Source organism: Mercenaria mercenaria, unplaced genomic scaffold (assembly GCF_021730395.1).
Source record: "Mercenaria mercenaria strain notata unplaced genomic scaffold, MADL_Memer_1 contig_1868, whole genome shotgun sequence".
Taxonomy (NCBI): Eukaryota; Metazoa; Mollusca; class Bivalvia; order Venerida; family Veneridae; genus Mercenaria; species Mercenaria mercenaria.
This window is the reverse complement of record NW_026459880.1, coordinates 131-20,115: the sequence shown is the minus strand read 5'-3', so window position 1 is coordinate 20,115 and position 19,985 is coordinate 131. Positions and strand designations below refer to the sequence as shown.

The 19,985-nt window shown below is 37.4% G+C and overlaps 1 protein-coding gene across 3 annotated transcripts in view; it reads left to right on the top strand.

The window, feature by feature from the left end:
* Window positions 1–14,836, top strand: part of LOC128551963 (uncharacterized) — a 40,570-nt gene extending 25,734 nt beyond the window's left edge. For 2 of the 3 annotated variants that reach the window (XM_053532932.1, XM_053532933.1), the window contains exons 3-6: window positions 6,273–6,398; window positions 6,649–6,935; window positions 7,375–7,549; window positions 7,823–14,836. In XM_053532932.1, the coding sequence (XP_053388907.1) occupies window positions 6,273–6,398; window positions 6,649–6,935; window positions 7,375–7,549; window positions 7,823–7,914 (680 nt within the window). In that variant the 3' untranslated portion in view covers window positions 7,915–14,836. Of the gene's footprint in view, window positions 1–6,272; window positions 6,399–6,648; window positions 6,941–7,374; window positions 7,550–7,822 lie in introns of all 3 variants that reach the window. The other variant, XM_053532934.1, reaches the window with a different exon arrangement.
* Window positions 14,837–19,985: the final 5,149 nt, after the last annotated feature.

Below are 19,985 nucleotides of genomic sequence, written 5' to 3'. Positions count from 1 at the left end.
TGAGAACATGCTACCTCACTTTGTATGTGGTAAAATTTAAAATATGATATTTTATAGCAATACAATTATAGTCAAGTGATATTCTTACGAAACGATACAGAGATTTAGCAAAATCATGAAAATTGCGTCACTTCAAAGTAGAATCGACTGTTAAGTAACTGCAATGAAATGTAAAATATGTCGTTGCAGTAGTTTTTATTATGCCCCCGAAGGTGGGCATATTAAAATCGCACTGTCCGTCCGTCAGTACGTGCGTGCGTCCGTGTAAATTCTCTTCCGGGCTGTAACTCTGCCATCCATAAAGGGATTTTGAAATAACTTGGCATACATGTTCACCATAATGAGACGACATGTCAAGCGCAAAACCCAGACCCTTGCTCCAAGGTCAAGGTCACACTTAGAGGTCAAAGGTTAACAGGGTCTTTCCGTGCCCAGTCTATAACTCTGCCATCCATGAAGGGATTTTGAAATTACTTGGTTTAAATGTTCCCCATAATAAGACGACATGTCCTGCACAAGACATAGACCCCTAGCTCTACGGTCAAGGTCACACTTAGAAGTCAAAGGTTAACATTGTCTGTTTCTTGTCCGGTCCATAACTCTGCCATCGATACAGGGATTTTAAAATTACTTATGCTAAATGTTCCCTATAATGAGATGATGTGTCATGCCCAAGACCCAGACCCCTAGCTCCAAGGTCAAGGTCACACTTTGAAGTCAAAGGTTAACATGGTCTGTTTCTTGCCTGGTCCATAACTCTGCCATTTATCAGGGGATTTGAAAATAATTTGACAGATATTTTAACCATATTGAGAAGATATGTCGCATTTATGGCCCGGGTCTATCAGGTCAAAGTCAAGGTCACAAAATAATTCATACCTAAAATTTCTGGCATATTTCTGGCAGACAACTGTAGCATTCTTGGGCACGCTTCGGGGGCATTTGTCACCAATAGTGACAGCTCTTGTTTTCGTCCACTATTCCTTCTGAATACCCTTAACCGTCTATAAAATGATAGCTTCATTGAAGGGAATCGAACTTAAATTTTTGCGCTATGGAAATAACTACTAGTAACCGGTAATACAAATTTAATTTCCCTGACTAAAACGACAAAAGACTTCTATTTTTAAAAACATTTACCTACTTGTAAAATTACGGTTTAATCTGTAAACTTTGTTTCCGGTACTATGGCTTTTATATTCAACTTCTGTAAGATTCATGAAGCAAACCTTTAGGGTGGCAAGTGTGCGTACTTTTTTTATCTCGTGGTCAAAAGATACTAACTCGCAGGAACGAGTGAGTGTCTCGTGGTCTAGTGGTATCTGAGAGATAGTATCTGGTATCTAGGAAATAGTATCTGGTATCTGGGAGGTAGTATCTGGTATCTGGGAGATAGTATCTGGTATCTGGGAAACAGTATCTTGTATCAGGAAGATACCAGTATCTGGTATCTAGTAAATTGTATCTGGTATCTGGGAAATTGGAAATAGTATCTGGTATCTTTGAAATAATATCTGGCATCTGGGAGGTAGTATATGGTATCTGGGAAATAGTATCTGGTATCTAGGAGATGGTATCTGGTATCAGAGATAGTATCTGGTATCTGGGAGGTAGAGTTTTGTATCTAGGAGATTGTATCTGGTATCAGGGCGATAGTATCTAGGAGAAAGTATCTGGTATCTGGGAGGTAGTACCTGGAAGGTGGTATCTGGTATTAGGGAGGTAGTATCTGTTTTCTTGGAAATAGTATCTGGTATCTCTGAGATAGTATCTGGTATCAGGGAGATAGTATCTGATATCTGGGAAATAATATCTGGCATATCGGAGGTAGTATCTGGTACCAGGGAAATAATATCTGTTAACTCGGAGGTAGTATCTGGTATATAGGAGATAGAATATGATATCAAGGAGATGATATCTGGTATCAGGGAGAAAGTATTTGGTATCTGGGAGATAGTATCTGGTATCTTGGAGATAGTATCTGGTATCTGGGAGATAGTATCTGGTATCTGAGAGATAGATAGTATCTAGGAGATAGTAGTATCTGGTATCTAGGAAATAATATCTGGAATCTTGGAAATAGTACCTGATATCTGGGAGGTAGTATCTGGTATGTAGGAGATAGTATATGATATCTGGGCGATAGTATGTGGTATCTAGGAGATAGTATCTGGTATCAGGGAGATAGTATCTGGTAATTGGGAAATGATATCTGGCATCTGGGAAATAATATCTGGCATCTGGGAGGTAGTATCTGGTATCTGGGAGATAGTATCTGGTATCAGGGCGATAGTATATGATATCTGGGCGATAGTATATGATATCTGGGCGATAGTATGTGGTATCTAGGAGATAGTATCTAGTATCAGGGAGATAGTATCTGGTAATTGGGAAATAATATCTGCCATCTGGGAGGTAGTATCTTGTGTCTGGGAAATAGTATCTGGTATCTGGGAGGTAGTATCTGGAAGATGGTATCTGGGAAATAGTATCTGGTATCTAGGAGATAATATCTGGTATCTAGGAAATATTATCTTATATCAGGAAGATAGTATCTGGTATCTGGGAGGTAGTATCTAGTATCTGGAAGATAGTATCTGGGAAATAGTATCTGGTATTTAGGAGATAGTATCTCGTATCTGGGAAATTGTATCTGGTATCTGGAAGGAAGTACTAGTATCTGGGAGATAGGACCTGGTATCTGGGAAATAATATCTGGCATCTGGGAGGTAGTATCTGTTATCAGGGAAATAGCATATGGTATCTGGCATCAGCGATAGTATCTGGTATCAGGGCGATAGTATCTGGTATCTTGGAGGTAGTATCTGATATCTGCGATATAGTATCTGGAAGGTGGTATCTGGTAATAGGAAGGTACTATCTGGTATCTTGGAAATAGTATCTGGTATCTGGGAGATAGTATCTGATATCAGGGAGATAGTATCTGGTATTTGGGAAATGATATATGGCATCTGGGAGGTAGTATTTGGTATCCGGGAAATAGTATCTGATATCTGGGAAATAGTACCTGATATCTGGGAGGTAGTATCTTGTATACAGGAGATAGTATCTGATATATTGGCGATAGTATCTGGTATCTAGGAGATAGTATCTGGTATCAGGGAGATAGTATCTGGTAATTGGGAAATGATATATGGCATCTGGGAAATAATATCTGGCATCTGTGAGGTAGTATCTGGTATCAGGGAAATAGTATCTTGTATCTGGGAAATAGTATCTTGTATCTGGGAGGTAGTATCTTTTATCTAGGAGATTGTATCTGGTATAAGGGCGATAGTATCTTTTATCTAGGAGATAGTATCTGGTATCAGGGAGATAGTATCTGGTATTTGGGAAATGATATATGGCATCTGGGAGGTAGTATTTGGTATCCGGGAAATAGTATCTGATATCTGGGAAATAGTACCTGATATCTGGGAGGTAGTATCTTGTATACAGGAGATAGTATCTGATATATTGGCGATAGTATCTGGTATCTAGGAGATAGTATCTGGTATCAGGGAGATAGTATCTGGTAATTGGGAAATGATATATGGCATCTGGGAAATAATATCTGGCATCTGTGAGGTAGTATCTGGTATCAGGGAAATAGTATCTTGTATCAGGGAAATAGTATCTGGTATCTGGGAGGTAGTATCTTTTATCTAGGAGATTGTATCTGGTATCTTGGAGGTAGTATCTGATATCTGCGATATAGTATCTGGAAGGTGGTATCTGGTAATAGGAAGGTACTATCTGGTATCTTGGAAATAGTATCTGGTATCTGGGAGATAGTATCTGATATCAGGGAGATAGTATCTGGTATTTGAGAAATGATATATGGCATCTGGGAGGTAGTATTTGGTATCCGGGAAATAGTATCTGATATCTGGGAAATAGTACCTGATATCTGGGAGGTAGTATCTTGTATACAGGAGATAGTATCTGATATATTGGCGATAGTATCTGGTATCTAGGAGATAGTATCTGGTATCAGGGAGATAGTATCTGGTAATTGGGAAATGATATATGGCATCTGTGAGGTAGTATCTGGCATCTGGGAGGTAGTATCTGGTATCTGGGAAATAGTATCTGGAAGATGGTATCTGGGAAATTGTATCTGGTATAGTATCTGGTATCTGGGAAATAGTATCTTGTATCAAGAAGATAGTATCTGGTATCTCGGAGGTAGTATCTGGTATCTGGAAGATAGTATCTGGGAAATATAGTATTTAGGAAATAGTATCTAGTATCTGGGAAATTGTATCTGGTATCTTGCAGGTAGTATCTGGGAAATTATATCTGGGAGATAGTACCTGGTATCTTGGAAATAATATCTTGCATCTGGGAAGTAGTATTGTTATCAGAGAAATAGTATATTGAATCTGGGAAATAGTATCTGGCATCTGGGAGATAGTATCTGTTATCAGGGAAATAGCATATGGTATCTGGCATCAGCGAAAGTATCTGGTATCTGGGACGTAATATCTTATATCTAAGAGATTGTATCTGGTATCAGGGCGATAGTATCTGGTATCTTGGAGGTAGTGTCTGATATCTGTGATATAGTATCTGGAAGGTGGTATCTGGTAATAGGAAGGTACTATCTGGTATCTTGGAAATAGTATCTGGTATCTGGGAGATAGTATCTGATATCAGGGAGATAGTATCTGGTATCTGGGAGGTAGTATCTGGTATCAGGGAAATAGTATTTGGTATCTGGGAGGTTGTATCTGGTATATAGGAGATAGTACCTGGTATCTAGGAGATTGTATCTGGGAGATAGTATCTGGTATCAGGGAGAAATTATCTGGTATCTGGAAGGTAGTATCTGGTAACTAGGAGATAGTATCTGGTATCTGAGAGATAGTATCTGGTAACTGAGAGATAGTATCTGGTATCTAGGAGATAGTAACTGGTATCTGAGAGATAGTATCTGGTATCTAGGAGATAGTATCTGGTATCTGGGAGATAGTATCTGGTATCTGGGAGATAGTATCTGGTATCTAGGAGATAGTACTTGGTATCTAGGAGATAGTATCTGGTATCTGGGAGATAGTATCTGGTATCTGGGAGATAGTACTTGGTATCTAGGAGATAGTATTTGGTATCTAGGAGATAGTATCAGGTATCTAAGAGGTAGTATCTGGTATCTAGGAGATAGTATCTGGTATCTAGGAGATAGTATCAGGTATCTAAGAGGTAGTATTTGGTATCTAGGAGGTAGTATCTGGTATCTGGGAGATAGTATCTGGTATCTAGGAGATAGTATCAGGTATCTAAGAGGTAGTACTTGGTATCTAGGAGGTAGTATCTGGTATCTTGGAGATAGTATCAGGTATCTGGGAGATAGTATCTGGTATCTAGGAGGTAGTATCTGGTATCTGGGAGATAGTATCAGGTATCTGGGAGATAGTATCTGGTATCTAGGAGATAGTATCAGGTATCTAAGAGGTAGTACTTGGTATCTAGGAGGTAGTATCTGGTATCTGGTAGATAGTATCAGGTATCTGGGAGATAGTATCTGGTATCTAGGAGGTAGTATTTGGTATCTGGGAGATAGTATCAGGTATCTGGGAGATAGTATCAGGTATCTGGGAGATAGTATCTGGTATCTGGGAGGTAGTATCTGGTATCTGGGAGAGAGTATCAGGTATCTGGGAGATAGTATCAGGTATCTGGGAGATAGTATCAGGTATCTGGGAGATAGTATCTGGTATCTGGGAGATAGTATCAGGTATCTGGGAGATAGTATCAGGTATCTGGGAGATAGTATCTGGTATCTTGGAGATAGTATCAGGTATCTGGGAGATAGTATCAGGTATCTGGGAGATAGTATCTGGTATCTAGGAGGTAGTATCTGGTATCTGGGAGATAGTATCAGGTATCTGGGAGATAGTATCTGGTATCTAGGAGATAGTATCAGGTATCTAAGAGGTAGTACTTGGTATCTAGGAGGTAGTATCTGGTATCTGGGAGATAGTATCAGGTATCTGGGAGATAGTATCTGGTATCTAGGAGGTAGTATCTGGTATCTGGGAGATAGTATCAGGTATCTGGGAGATAGTATCTGGTATCTAGGAGATAGTATCTGGTATCTAAGAGGTAGTACTTGGTATCTAGGAGATAGTATCAGGTATCTAAGAGGTAGTATCTGGTATCTAGATAATACGCATACTAGTCACTTCATAGCTTCAGTACTTTGTATCTATAACCTGTTGACTCATCTTGAGTGAATTTCTTAATTATTCAATATCTTCGTTATGTTTTAGATTCCAGATTCTACTGTGACACGGATATGTACAGTCTGAAGAAAGGTTCTAGGTGCAAAAACTGTTCCGTTCCTTGTGGCGATGATCTAACAAAGCGAACAAAAACCTGTGAAACACGATGTCCGTGTAAGTTTACTATTGTTGTATAGTTATAGAATAATAGGATAAGGATATAATCAATCAGAAGATGAAAGGTATTTGTTCTTTTCCCAAAAAATAGAAATGTTTTCTTTTGCATTGGCATTTTGGATAATTTTTGTTTCGTTTTTCGGTAATGAGGAATAAGTTAAAAGATGAATTTGGGTGTAATATATCTTTAAGTTAACATTTACAGATAGAGACATATTATTATTTCATTGGATTATTATATTTTCAGTTATACGACGGACGTCCAGTAAAGAAGATCTGGAACAGAAACCGAGTATGTCACCAGTTGCGGAAGTAGACACTGTTATAGAAGACAATAAAGAGGTGGTGGTAGCTGTCGTTATTGGCGTTTTTTGCGTTTTTTGCGGTCTTCTTATATTCGGTATTGTATGGTGCATGTACAAAAAGCAAAAGAAGCGTCCGCTGACACCAGTCCCTTCGGAAGTTACTCTGCCAAAAACCCTAGCACCCATTGGACTAGACTTTGACAAAATGCCGGTTGAAGAAAGCGGAATGGTAAGGTTCTGTCTTTTATTCTGTGTAAGGCCGTGATAATACGATAATTTCTATTCCTTTTTCCTCTTACTTAAAATCCCATTCTACATTATGTTCTGAAACATAAGCATTTACTTAATGTGTTCGTTTCATTAAATATCTGAAATAATTGCCAAACGCGATATTAGTTTGATTTCGCATTTGGTTTTTAAAGTTAATACCTATACCGACCAAGACTCCGTTCGGACCAACGGGTTGGATACGTTGCAGAATTTCGATTCGTTCTGAGCATGAGCATATGAACATAGATCGTGTTGCCATAAGGTTTTCAAATCATATTTAAAGAGACTTTTAAAAGACTTTTCATCCCTGTGTTTTCTGTTAAATTATGGTAAATTATAAAATTGTTGTCCAGACATTCACAATATCCACAATGTTTACATTTCTGCACCGTTTTAAGGATGCTTCATCACAAGAACAAGCAACATTACTGTCCGATGTCCAATCCGCCCAGACAGATGTACATGATCCGACCCAGAGAAAGAGTGAAGGTGAAGCATCGATTAATTCTGCTGAAGATGTGGATACATGTAACATGGTATTGCCCTTAAAGGACAAACGAACAATGGACCTGAGTAAGAATTTCTTACTTATTCATAATTCCCATATGTTGATATTGTTTCTTTATGGTTTACGTAATATGTAGTCATTTAACCTTACTAGGTTTCCATGATTATGTACTAGTGGCGTCTGCAACAGACAAATAAGTACGCCAAGCGATGGATGCCGGGACTTATTGAGTTACAGTCTCCTGTGTTCTACATAATGAGCTAACCTGAGCGTTTATATTATAATGCCATAACTGGTAATAAGAGTCTTATATACATTGTACCTACTTTTTATTTCAGATGCACACTATTCCGGGGAGAATGTGGTTTTCTTGCACAAATCAAGAAGAGGAGAGGGAGCAAGGCCCATAACTGGTCAGGAAGAAGCGTAGATTAATCGTTGGTCATTTATAATGACATCGTATGTAAGACAAAACTATACAAACCTTGATTTTCAGCATTCCCTAATCGATGAGATTTGATGGTTGTAAAAGAGCTTTACTATGTGTAAGCCTCATATTCGATTGCTTTATGAACAGAACTTTTGATAATAACTTGCGTGTAACATGTATGATATATTACTCATGTATATAAGTTGTTTGCATTAAATGAGATACTGATTTCTCAGTATTTAGTAACCACTGTTTTTGGAAAAGAATTCGATATCAAATGGAAAGAAATTTTTAAGACAGAAAATATATTTTCAGTAATTATTAATAGAAAGTAATGCAAGTATATATATTTGTATTCCAGTAGTTATTTACAAAAGTGCACATAAAAGCGATGTGTACTAGTACAAATATGATTTAAAACAGATTGACTCGGCCTGGTATAAATCAAACTTGAAAAATATGATTATTTGCATGTGACTGACGTTATTTTCTGTCATAAAATAAGTCATTGGGGGGGGGGGAGGAATGGACGAATCGTGTGATGGCGCGTGCGTCTGTCTGTCCGTCTTTGTGTCCAGAGCATAACTTTATAACCATTTAAGGTATTGACTTTAAACTAAGCATGTAGGTAGATGGTGGTGAGACGACGTGCAGAGCGCTTTAACCGGCTCAAGGTCAAAAGTCAAGGTCACAAATTGAGCTCAAAGGTCAAAACTGTCCATATTTTGTTCCTGGACCGTAACTAAATAATCATGCAAGGTATTGACTTCAAACTTGACTTGTAGATAGGTGGCGATGAGACAATATACAGAGCATTAAAACCGGGCGTGTAAGTCAAAGGTCAAGGTCATAAATTGAGCTCAAATGTCAATTTGTCCGTTTTATTTCATGTCCGGAGCATAGCTTATTAACCGTTCAAGGTATCGACTTCAAACTTGGCATGTACGTAGGTAGTGATGAGACAATGTGCAGATAACACGAACCCCGTTTGCAGGTTTAATGTCCAGGCCACAGACTGAGCTCAAAGGTCAAATCTGTTCATCATATTTAGTGTCCGCAGCGTAACTAATTATTAAGCATGCAAGGTATTGACTTCGGATGTAAGTAGGTGGTGATGAGACTATGTGCAGAGTGCATGAACCAGAATGGTAGGTCAAAGTTCAAGGTCACAGCAAGGTCATATCCGCCCATCATATTTCGTGTCCAGAGCATTACTTAAAATATCAAAAGTATTGACTTGAAGCTTGGAATATAGGCAGGTGGTGATGAGACAATGTGCATACTGTAACAATTTACATTACACTCCCAGTTAACCCCCTTCCCCCCCCCCCCACCCCACACACACACAATATATATATATATAATTCGTTTAGTTTCTTGCCCTTTCGTATCTTGTCATCACCACCGCAAACACACACACACACACACACACACACACTCTGCTTCCGCCCACCCAATCCCAACACCTCCCTGAAAAACAAGGGTTTTTTTTAAAAATATTGCTTCCGTCCTCCTCTGATATACCCGTCGGGCGTATATTGCCCCGCTTGGTGGAGCTCTTATTGTTTTTATCTTAAGGCATGGATCTTGCATCCTAAAGATTCAAATCAATAGGCTGAGAATACTTTGACTGATTGCCTGAACATTCATATGATGACTGTATAGCTAAATAGGAGCCCAGTCTATCATTTGGGGTATACACGCTTAAACACAATGGTTATTTTTACAGGACATAATGTAAGAATATATAGTCAGAAGTTAACGAAAACTCAATACAACAAGGTCCTTTTAGTGAAAGTCTGAGAAATCTTTATCTCATTCTGCTGATTTTATAGTAATAGTGGAAATGTTTTGAAATATAATCTGTACTCTGTTTATATTGTAAATACATGTTGAATGATACTTTATTCGAATGCAAGAAGCTGCTGCATCATTCAATCTTTCAAACTGCCATTCAAACGTTTTTGTTCCACTTAGAGTACGTGTTTATTAAAGTTTTTGAAAGAATATTATTATTTTCCATTTTATATATTAATATAATGATTAGATTCTGAAGATATATATTATTCTAACTATTTTTATACAAAGACATTGAATATGATAGTAATATACTCAGGTTGCTTTCTCAAAACTTTATATATATTACACCAATTTACAGTTGTTCTTTTATCATTGCTAATCAGATTTGAAAATAAGACACTAACCAACAAAACATTTGGATGGCAGTTATTTTCCAGCACCTTACTGTTATTCCCATCTCCTCAATTCATAAAGTTTATTGGTATGCAAGTTCTTCTTCTACTTCTTTTTCTTTAGACCTGTCTTATCTCTTTGTTATAGAATGCTGGATTTATTGTAGACTTTTATCGTATTTCGTTTTAATTAAGAACCATTAAATATATGGGGGCATTCAGTTTTTTTTAAGATGGACATAATGGTGTGAGTTGTGATATGATATTGTGTATACCAGGAAGAAAGTGATGTTTGTTTGTTGATGGATGAATGTATGTCCAATCTATACTTTGCTTTTTGATTTTTGTATCAGGAATAAGTTATGTTTAAGGGGTATTTATCAAATATAGATCTTAATACATACCTTTAGGAAAGTTGAACGATTTCAACTATCTGATTCCAATTAATATGCAATAACGTCAAAATAGTGTGCACAGGCAGACTGAGACAGTTCTATAAAATGAATTACGACATTTACTTTAAAATTAGATAATCTTTATCAAAATGTATATATCGGGCATTTAAAAATAACCGAATGATAGAAAACAAGATATTTGTTAACACCTTTACAGAAGGCTGAATTTTATCTTTTTCTTTTTTCAAATCATTACTGTTGTATTTTGCTAAAAGATCATATCAAAGAGTATACATAAATACCGTGTACAGGTGATCTCATTCTTACTTAAGCGCTGTGAGTAAGTCCGTTTATGACATAGACTAAAAAAGCTAATACATTTTTATTTTTATATCTGTTACATAATAACACAAATATAAAGCAATTTGTAGTATAGATTTATAATTGCCCAGAAAAATGTCCATTGTGTCGTTTCTTTCGGCCTTTCGACTTCGAAAGAAATTGGCAATTAATTTTTACAGTAGTTTTAAAACGATTCCATAGTTTGGCTGGTAACAAAATACTTAAATACTGATTTTCATGTAGATCGTTTGTGTTAACACTATTTGAATGGTTTTGAAATATTTCGATGAATATGGTACTTGCATTCGTTCAGGTTTCTTAAAGGCACATATTACGATCTATACTTGAAGAATATTATCTTAAATATGAGTTATCCCAACTTTATGTCAGTGAGGAGATGGGTTATGTGGTAATCATACATGTTTTATTATTACTGATGAGAGTTTGTTCAATTTATTTTTGTTAGGAGGAATGTGTTTGATTCGAAGTGGTTATGTCTAAGAAGTAAATGTGGTATGAATATGAGTTTGATAATTTTCTCATAAATTTACTCTACATTTCATGTATTTGTACTGATATCATTGTTTAATTCTTACATATTAATGTCCTCGGTTTCAAAAGCCAGGAAGGCATGTACTGTTTGATCTGTACGTCCGTAAGTTCGTCGGTCACACTTGTATACTCAACTCCCCTACAATTTTATTCTATTCAAATGAAACTCGGTATATTTCACCAACATGAAGCAGAAATGCATAACTGCATATAGTATAGAGACTTCCATGTCAGACTTTTTTCTTCCCGAGCCCTTTTTGAACTTTGAAACGTCGTTTTATCAAGCGTTTTCAGGATACATAATTATATCATTATTTGAATTAATTTTGAACAGCAGCCTACCACCAAATCATCATTAATGTAAACATTACTGTACTTATACATTGAAAATATAATTAGTGATCTATATCAAGAGTCAGGTTTTGATAGTGCGAAAATGTTTTCTGTATGCAGCCTTTTCCATATCACAGCATCCTTGGATTATACTCTATTTTGTTCAGACGGCCCAGTTTATTAGAGGCAACCAGAATTAAAAGTAGAAAAGGCTTTAAACAATTTCTCATGAACTGTATGAGACATTTCCGCTAATTTTGGTCTGTTGTATCCTTGGATAAAACTTTTTAAATTTTATCTAAATGTTTACGCTTGACTAAAGATAGGAGCTGTCATAAAATGTTTAAACAATTCGTGCTCATGATCTTTACGGATCAAACCTGGTCTATTGCACCCTTGGTTGGACCTCTCTCATATTTGATGTATTGGTTATGCATTTTGGGGCGTCACAGCAAAAGAAAAAGAAAAAAGCTTCAGATTACTTTTAATAAACTAAATGGATGTTCACTGAACTTGGCAGAAGCAATGTCAAAAGGTTCAAGTCCTCTTCAGGTGAGCGACTTAGGCCATTTGAGCTTTTTGCTGCCAAAAATATAGCGACGAATAATTACTGTTTTAATGTTAATTATTTTCTGAAGGGTTTTAACACTTCAAGCATCCAAAGGTACAATGTTAATATAGTGTTTTCAAACATTTCAACCGAGTGTAAATTTATTTACACTTGACAAGTGAATGTCATTAGTAAATCATTTTTGTTTCGCGGTGCGCCATAGAACTAAATTACCAAAGCTTTGTGATTTCCTAATCTGCCCGTTTAGCTCAGTTGGGGAGGGTCGCAGGTCGTGAATTCGATCCCCGGGCGAGGCGGATGTTCTCCATGACGATTTGATAGACATGTCTAAAAATCATTCGTCTTCCATCCCTGATTCATGTGGAAAAATGACTGTTACTTGCAGAGAGCAGGTTAGTACTGGTACAGAATCAAGGAACACTGGTCTGGTAAGGCTTAACTTGTATGCACATTTGCTTATTTCGCTCATCTGAAAGTGGATATTTAAACTGTTCTATTTTTGTACAACTAATGTAGTCAAATTCATGTGAAAAAAAGTTACAAGCTATTATTGCAGTATGTATTTTTTATTTTCTGTATATCACTGAGTTTTGTAGACATTCTCACCGTATTATTCAAAAAGAAATTCTTAATGTATTTATTTGATGCAGAGTATTCAGTCCTTTTTTCTTTTTCTTTTGAAATTCTTGAAAGCTTTATTCAGATGAGGAAAGAAGCGCCATACGCTTCGGCCAAATATTGCATTTACAATACCTGTTCAAAAGAACATTTAAGAAAATTTGCTAAAAATTAAGATTATACAAATGTAAATAAAACACTGTTAGCCAAAAACAAAGTTGTTCGAAACTTTAACAGTTGATTAAGCTAACAGTCGATTATCTTTTAAAGTAATATTTCGACATTTTAGAAAACTTAGAAAAACAAATGTATGGCTTAAGGGTTATGAACACTAAAACGTCTTTACAGAAAAATTGAAACATCTTTCTAGTGTTTCCCATCAAAACTAGTATTTTGACTCAAAATTTAACAGGCGATTAGTTTAACAGTCTGTTAAAGTTTCGAACAACTGAGCTCAGCCATGCCTCCTTTCAGTTGAGTTACATTCCCTTGAAAAAATCTGCATTTTTGGAGATTTGCTTTCTTGTAACATTGAAGTATCAAACGCATATAAGTATGAGCAAGAGTATGTTTTCAGTTTCGTTTTTTTTTTTTTTTTTTTTTGAATGACTGCTTTTGGCATGTATCTCTTAGCTTTATCTGTTATCTGTGAAGAAGTCAAGCATTTTTTCCCCGACAAACTTGAAATTGTAGTTAATTCTCGAATCTCGGAAAGCCTAATCACTGAGCCCAATTTTAGGAAATAAATTGAAACGTTTTAATGTTTTACGCATAAATTGTTTGTCTGACTGCATATACGTATAATTCTGTGTTTTAAGAGATGTTGAGATCTCACACAGGTACCTGTCTACCCTTAACTTTTCATTTTATTCTAGAACGTGTAAGATTTTTGATGTAATATAGCATTTTTCGCACAATTTAGCTAAAATAGTAGGGCCTTCAATACCTTTGTTGAGATTTCAACCTGTCTATATTGCAGTGTGTGTGTGTGCGCGCGCGTGTATGCGTGCTTGCGTGTGTGCGCGCGACACGAGCTCACAAAAACGTACTTCAAGTCATATAGAATTCAATGGATTTTTTATTTGGTACATAAGAAATTTCTCAAATTATTTGTGTCAATTCATAAATTTTATATGGAACATTAGGGTAAGAAAGATTCAGCATAATTATTATACTTATCCGTATTAGAATTATAGCGATTTTTACATAGTTATTATTTTTATTAAGTCTATATTTATAGTCCTTTTTTTCCATTGGTTTACGTCGTATCAAGACGTAGACGGAGCCACAAAATCATGTTTTTGACCTGCATTGATATCATAACATTTTCACGTCATAAGATTGTGACGCCTTACAAAGTTTTACACCAAAACCAGGGTCAAAAATGTCAAAACGCTGTTAATGTTTGGATATGATTAACACTTTTTTCTCAACTCAGTTCGAGAGTCGTTAGATTTAATAGCAAAACATTTGTTACCTTTTAGGTTCGGTAAAAATGTGAATTTATCGACTTAAGAAAAGTGGTATCAACTTTGGGATATGTCATCTGTCAATACCATTTTTTGGAGGTTTATACATCTTTATGCCAGCCGTACTGAAAGGGAATAATTATAGAATGTCAGTAAAAAATATTTTCTACATGTGTGCTGAACATGATTAAGTAATTTTAGAAAAGTATATTTAACAAAACTGATAACGTTCTCTTGTTAATGAATAATATACATGTAGTACTTTTAGAACTGGCAATTAACTATACCCCGGTAAATGTACGAGGAACACAAGTTTAAATTACAAAATACTTGACTTGAAATACGGATTTTGTGGGTTCAACTAAGTAGACTTAATTGTATATTATTTTCTAATTATGTTTTGTGTGTGTGAAATGCTTATTTTATATACTCATTAAAATATTTAAGATACATGTGTTGTTCGTCCATCATTCTTGACTGCACAATTGGGTATGGGTTTAAATCTCGGGCTGATTAGCCTGCTGTATATCTGCCCGAAGGTGAGAGGAGCATTTAGTCGCCACCTTGTCCGTCCATCCGTCCGTCTGTCCGAGCTTACATTCGCATACTTAGATGGCTACAGGAACAATAAGTAACTTTTTCTTTGATGTCATTCATTCCGTAAGCTTTTATGTGGCTATTTTTAGCCCACAATCATCATGATGGTGGGCTATTCAAATCACTCTGCGTCCGTGGTCCGTCCGTCATTCCGTCCGTCCGTTAACAATTTCTCATTATCGCATCTCCTCAGAAACTACTAGGGGTATTTTGACCAAACTTTGTCAGAATAATGTATTGGTACCCTAGTTGTGTCCCCCTGAAAATCAGACTAGTTCGACAATTTTTTGGTGAGTTATGGTCCTTTGTTTATTTCTATAATTCACATAGATTTATATAGGGAAAAACTTTGAAAATCTTCTTGTCCAAAACCACAGAGCCTAGGGCTTTGATATTTAGTATGAAGCATCATCTAGTGGTCCTCTACCAAGATGATTCAAATTCTTTCCATGGGGTGCAATATGGCCCCGCCCCGGGGGTCACATGGTTTATATAGACTTATATAGGGAAAAACTTTGAAAAACCTCTTATTCAAAACCACAAGGCCTAGGGCTTTGATATTTTGTATGTGACATCATCTAGTGGTCTTCTACCAAGATTGTTCAAATTATCCCCCAAGGTTTAAATATGGCCCCGCCCGGGGGTCACATGGTTTACATAGACTTATATAGGGAAAAACTTTGAAAATTTTCTTGTCCAAACCACAAAGCCTAGGGCTTTGGCATTTGTAATGTAGCATCATCTAGTGGTTCTCTACCCCAAGTTTGTTCAAATTATCCCCCTAGGGTCAAATATGGCCTCGCCCTGGGGGTCACATGGTTCATATAGACTTATATAGGGAAAAGCTTTTAAAATCTTCTTGTCAATAACCTACAACATTCAAATTTGGACCACTTGTATGGTTTTGAGTGGCAAGATGAACCTTGACATGAGTTGACCTTGATTTTGACCTAGTGACCTACTTTCACATTTCTGTAGCTACAGCCTTCAAATTTGGACCACATGCAAAGTTTTGTGCACTGAAAAAAACTTTGACCTTGACATTGACCTAGTGACCTACTTTCACATTTTTGAAGGTACATGCTTCAAATTTGGACCACATGCATAGTTTCGTGTTCCGAAATGAAATTTGACCTTGATTTTGACCCAGTGACCTACTTTCACATTTCTCAAGCTACAGCCTTCAAATTTGGACCACATGCATAGTATTGTGTACCGAAAAAAACGTTGACCTTTACATTGACCTAGTGACCTACTTTCACATTTTTGAAGGTACAGGCTTCAAATTTGGACCACATGCATAGTTCTGTGTTCCGAAATGAAATTTGACCTTGATTTTGACCTACTGACCTACTTTCACATTTCTCGAGCTATAGCCTTCAAATCTGGACCACTTGCATAGTTTTGTGTACCGAAATGAACTTTGACCTTAAGATTGACCTAGTGACCTACTTTCACATTTCTGTAGCTACAGGCTTCAAATTTAGACCACATGCATAGGATTGTGTACCGAAACAAACTTTGACCTTGACATTGACATAGTGACCTACTTTCATATTTTTGAAGGTACAGGCTTTAAATTTGGACCACATGCGTAGATTTGTGTTCTGAAGTGTAATTCAACCTTGATTTTGATCTAGTGACCTACTTTCACATTTCTCAAGCTACAGCCTTCAAATTTGAACCACTTGTATAGTTTTGTGTACCGAAATAAACTTTGACCTTAAGATTGACCTAGTGACATACTTTCAAATTTCTCAAACTACAGCCTTCAAACGTGATGCACTTGCATAATTTTGTTAACAAAGAACTTTGTCTTTGAATTTGATCTAGTGACCTACTTTCACATTTCTCAAGCTACAGCTTTCGAATTTGGACCACATGCACAGTGTTGTGTACGGAAATGAAATTTGACCTTGAGCTAGTCAATAAGTCTTGAAATTTGAAACACTCAAAAATGGCACATTGGTGGGCGCCAAGATCACTCTGTGATCTCATGTTCTTTTATGTAGCTAAAGGAACAATAGACAGAACAAAAGTGTAGCCACATAAATATCTATATATCAAGGTTATGCATTGGAATGCAGAAGGACTCCTCAATAAGAAAATTGACTTAGAGAACATCTTGTTTGATAAGGACATTCAGGTCTGCTGCATCCAAAAGACACACCTTCAAGGTTACAGGCTACCAGTGCTTCCGTTGTGACAGGTTGGGTAGGAGCAAGGGAGGAATCCTAACACTGGTGAGAAACAACATAGCGGCAACGCAGATCACCGTGCACATGGATGACTCCGAGTATCAGGTGTTACGCCTAAAACTTAGAGATGTGGAGTTAACCTCTACTCCCCAAATGACAAACCTCTATCCCTTGACACGATCCCAGTGCAGGACTCAAACTTCCTAGTCATTGGCGACTTCAACAACCACCCACAGAGCTGGGGATATGACCACATAGACAGGAGGAGAGAAGAGGTAGAGTCCTGGCAAGATGATCACAACTTGTTGCTGATCAACAACCCGACGACCAGGACACTTTCTATTCCAGACGTTGGCACACCACTTCCACTCCTGATCTTGGTTTCTGCACTGAAGACATCCACAAGAATATTGCAAGAGAAGTAGGACAGCAACTAGGCGGTAGCGATCACCGTCCTGTTTACCTCACCTTGCAATACAGAACCATACAGGAACCAAGTTTACCTCGCTGGAACTACAAAAAGACTGATTGGAAAAAAGTACAGAGAGCTTACAGATGAAACCTGCAGACAGATCCGCACTGAAGGCAGGGACATCAACAAAGTCACAAAGGACTTCAATGCAGCCCTACTCCAGGCAGCCAAAAATGTATTCCTAGAGGTTCCAGGAGAGATTACAAGCCATACTGGAACAAGGATCTAGAGAGCCTTCAGGAGGAGTTGTCAGAAGCCAGTCGAGAGGATGAAACACAACCGTCCCAAACCAACAACATTAAACTCCAAAAAGTAAGGGCCAAGTTTCTGAGAGCAAAGATCCAGGCCAGACGAGAGAGCTGGAAAGAAAAAACTGCCTCACTCAATTTAGAAAGAGATAATACAAAACTTTGGAAACTTACACGGCAATTGAATGATGAAGGCGGAAGTGAAAGAGGCACTACATCTGTAGAAGAAAATGGTTCTCTGCTGACTGGAAAACAGGCCGCAAATAAGTTTGCTGAAAACTACGAAAAAGTAAGCAACATCACAGTCAACAGAGGACGGCAAAGAGAAGTTAGAAGGGAAGAAAGAGAGAGAAGATCCAAAAAGTCCAAGGAACAAGTGATGGAATCAAGCCTCACACTAAATGAGCTACTTACAGCACTGAAGAAGCTCAAGGCCAAGAAATCACCAGGACCAGACCACATCACCAATGAGATGCTGACCCATATGGGAAGTTTTGCTACGAAAACACTTCTAGATGTTTTCAATCTGAGCTGGAAGGAGGGGAAACTTCCACAGGTCCTAAAACATGGAAAGGATAAAAAGAAAGTATCCAGCTATCGCCCTATTAGTGTCACCAGCACAGTGGGAAAGACCATGGAAAGCATCATAAACCAACGCAAGAAGTGGTACTTGGATAGTAACAATATCTTGGCCAACCAACAGGCTGGCTTCAGGTCATTCCGGTCAACAGAGGATCAAACAACATACCTTGCACAAGAAATCAAAAATGCCTTTCAGGCAAAAATGGTTACTCTAGTGACATGGGTAGACCTTCAGAGAGCATTTGACAATGTATGGGTGGATACTCTCTCCTACTCTCTTTCTTCTCTTCATCAATGATCTGGTGGCTGAACTTCCAAGAGGAGTCAAAGCTAATCTCTATGCGGATGATTTGGTGCTTTGATGCTCAGAGGAATATGCAACAACTGCTAACTAAAGGATGCAAGAAGCCACAGACAGGCTTTCAGCCTGGGCAGAAGAATGGTGTGTTCAAGTCAACACTGAGAAGTCCTGCACAACCCTGTTTTCACTGTCACCAAAGCAGACAGATGCTGGCTATATTAGGATTTGTGACACTCCACTTGCAGAAGTGGAGGAGGCAACATATCTGGGAGTAACGTTCGACAGGCGCCTTACATGGAAGGCACATCTAACCAATGCAGAAAGCAAGGCACGAAAAAAGCTTCCCATTCTACGGAAACTTGCTGGTACAAACTAGGGAGCACACGAAAACATACTCAAGACAGTATACCTTGGGACCATCAGACCCATCCTAGAGTATGGCTCCTCAGCTTGGATAACAGCGGCTAAGACAAATCAGCAGAGGTTAGACAAAGTGCAAAATCAGGCGCTCGGGATCATCACCGGAGCACTGAAATCAATACCCATTAAGGCCATGGAAGACGCTACCGCCATCCCTCCACTTGCCAAGAGAAGAGAGTCCAAATCTCTGGTACAAGCCAGCAAATACCAATACCTGCCAGATCATCCCATGAAATAGAAAGCCAAATAATAATAGGTAGGGGTCAATAGGGTCTACCATGCATCCCCCCACCCCTAGACTTTTTTTCATAGGTACCAAATTGTTCGACAGGACCAACCCTTTCGAAATAAAAAATGTCCCCATGAAAAAACTCTTTTGAACTATATAAGATTTCACTGTTTCCATGGCAACCGTTCATTTTTGGAAAATACGACCATATAGAGTATAATCAGTCATATCTTGGTCACTTTTTGTGATAAAACAATAAAAATGGTGTCAAAAGGGAGCTAAGACATTGGCCTTTAAAAGTGACATTTTTATGCTAATTAATTAATTTGCATATTCATGAATATTAATGAGAATGTTACAAAATGACAAAATTTTATTAGAAAATAATATTTTTTAAGTTTTAAATCTATTTAAATGTACCAAACAGTTTTTATCGGTTCTAAAAGTCTGTCAGTGTTTTCTTAAATAGTATTTTGTAACACTGATGGTAACCTTTTTACTCCAAAATAGGTATGTTTAGCTAATTTGCATAATATTAACCATAATCACAAC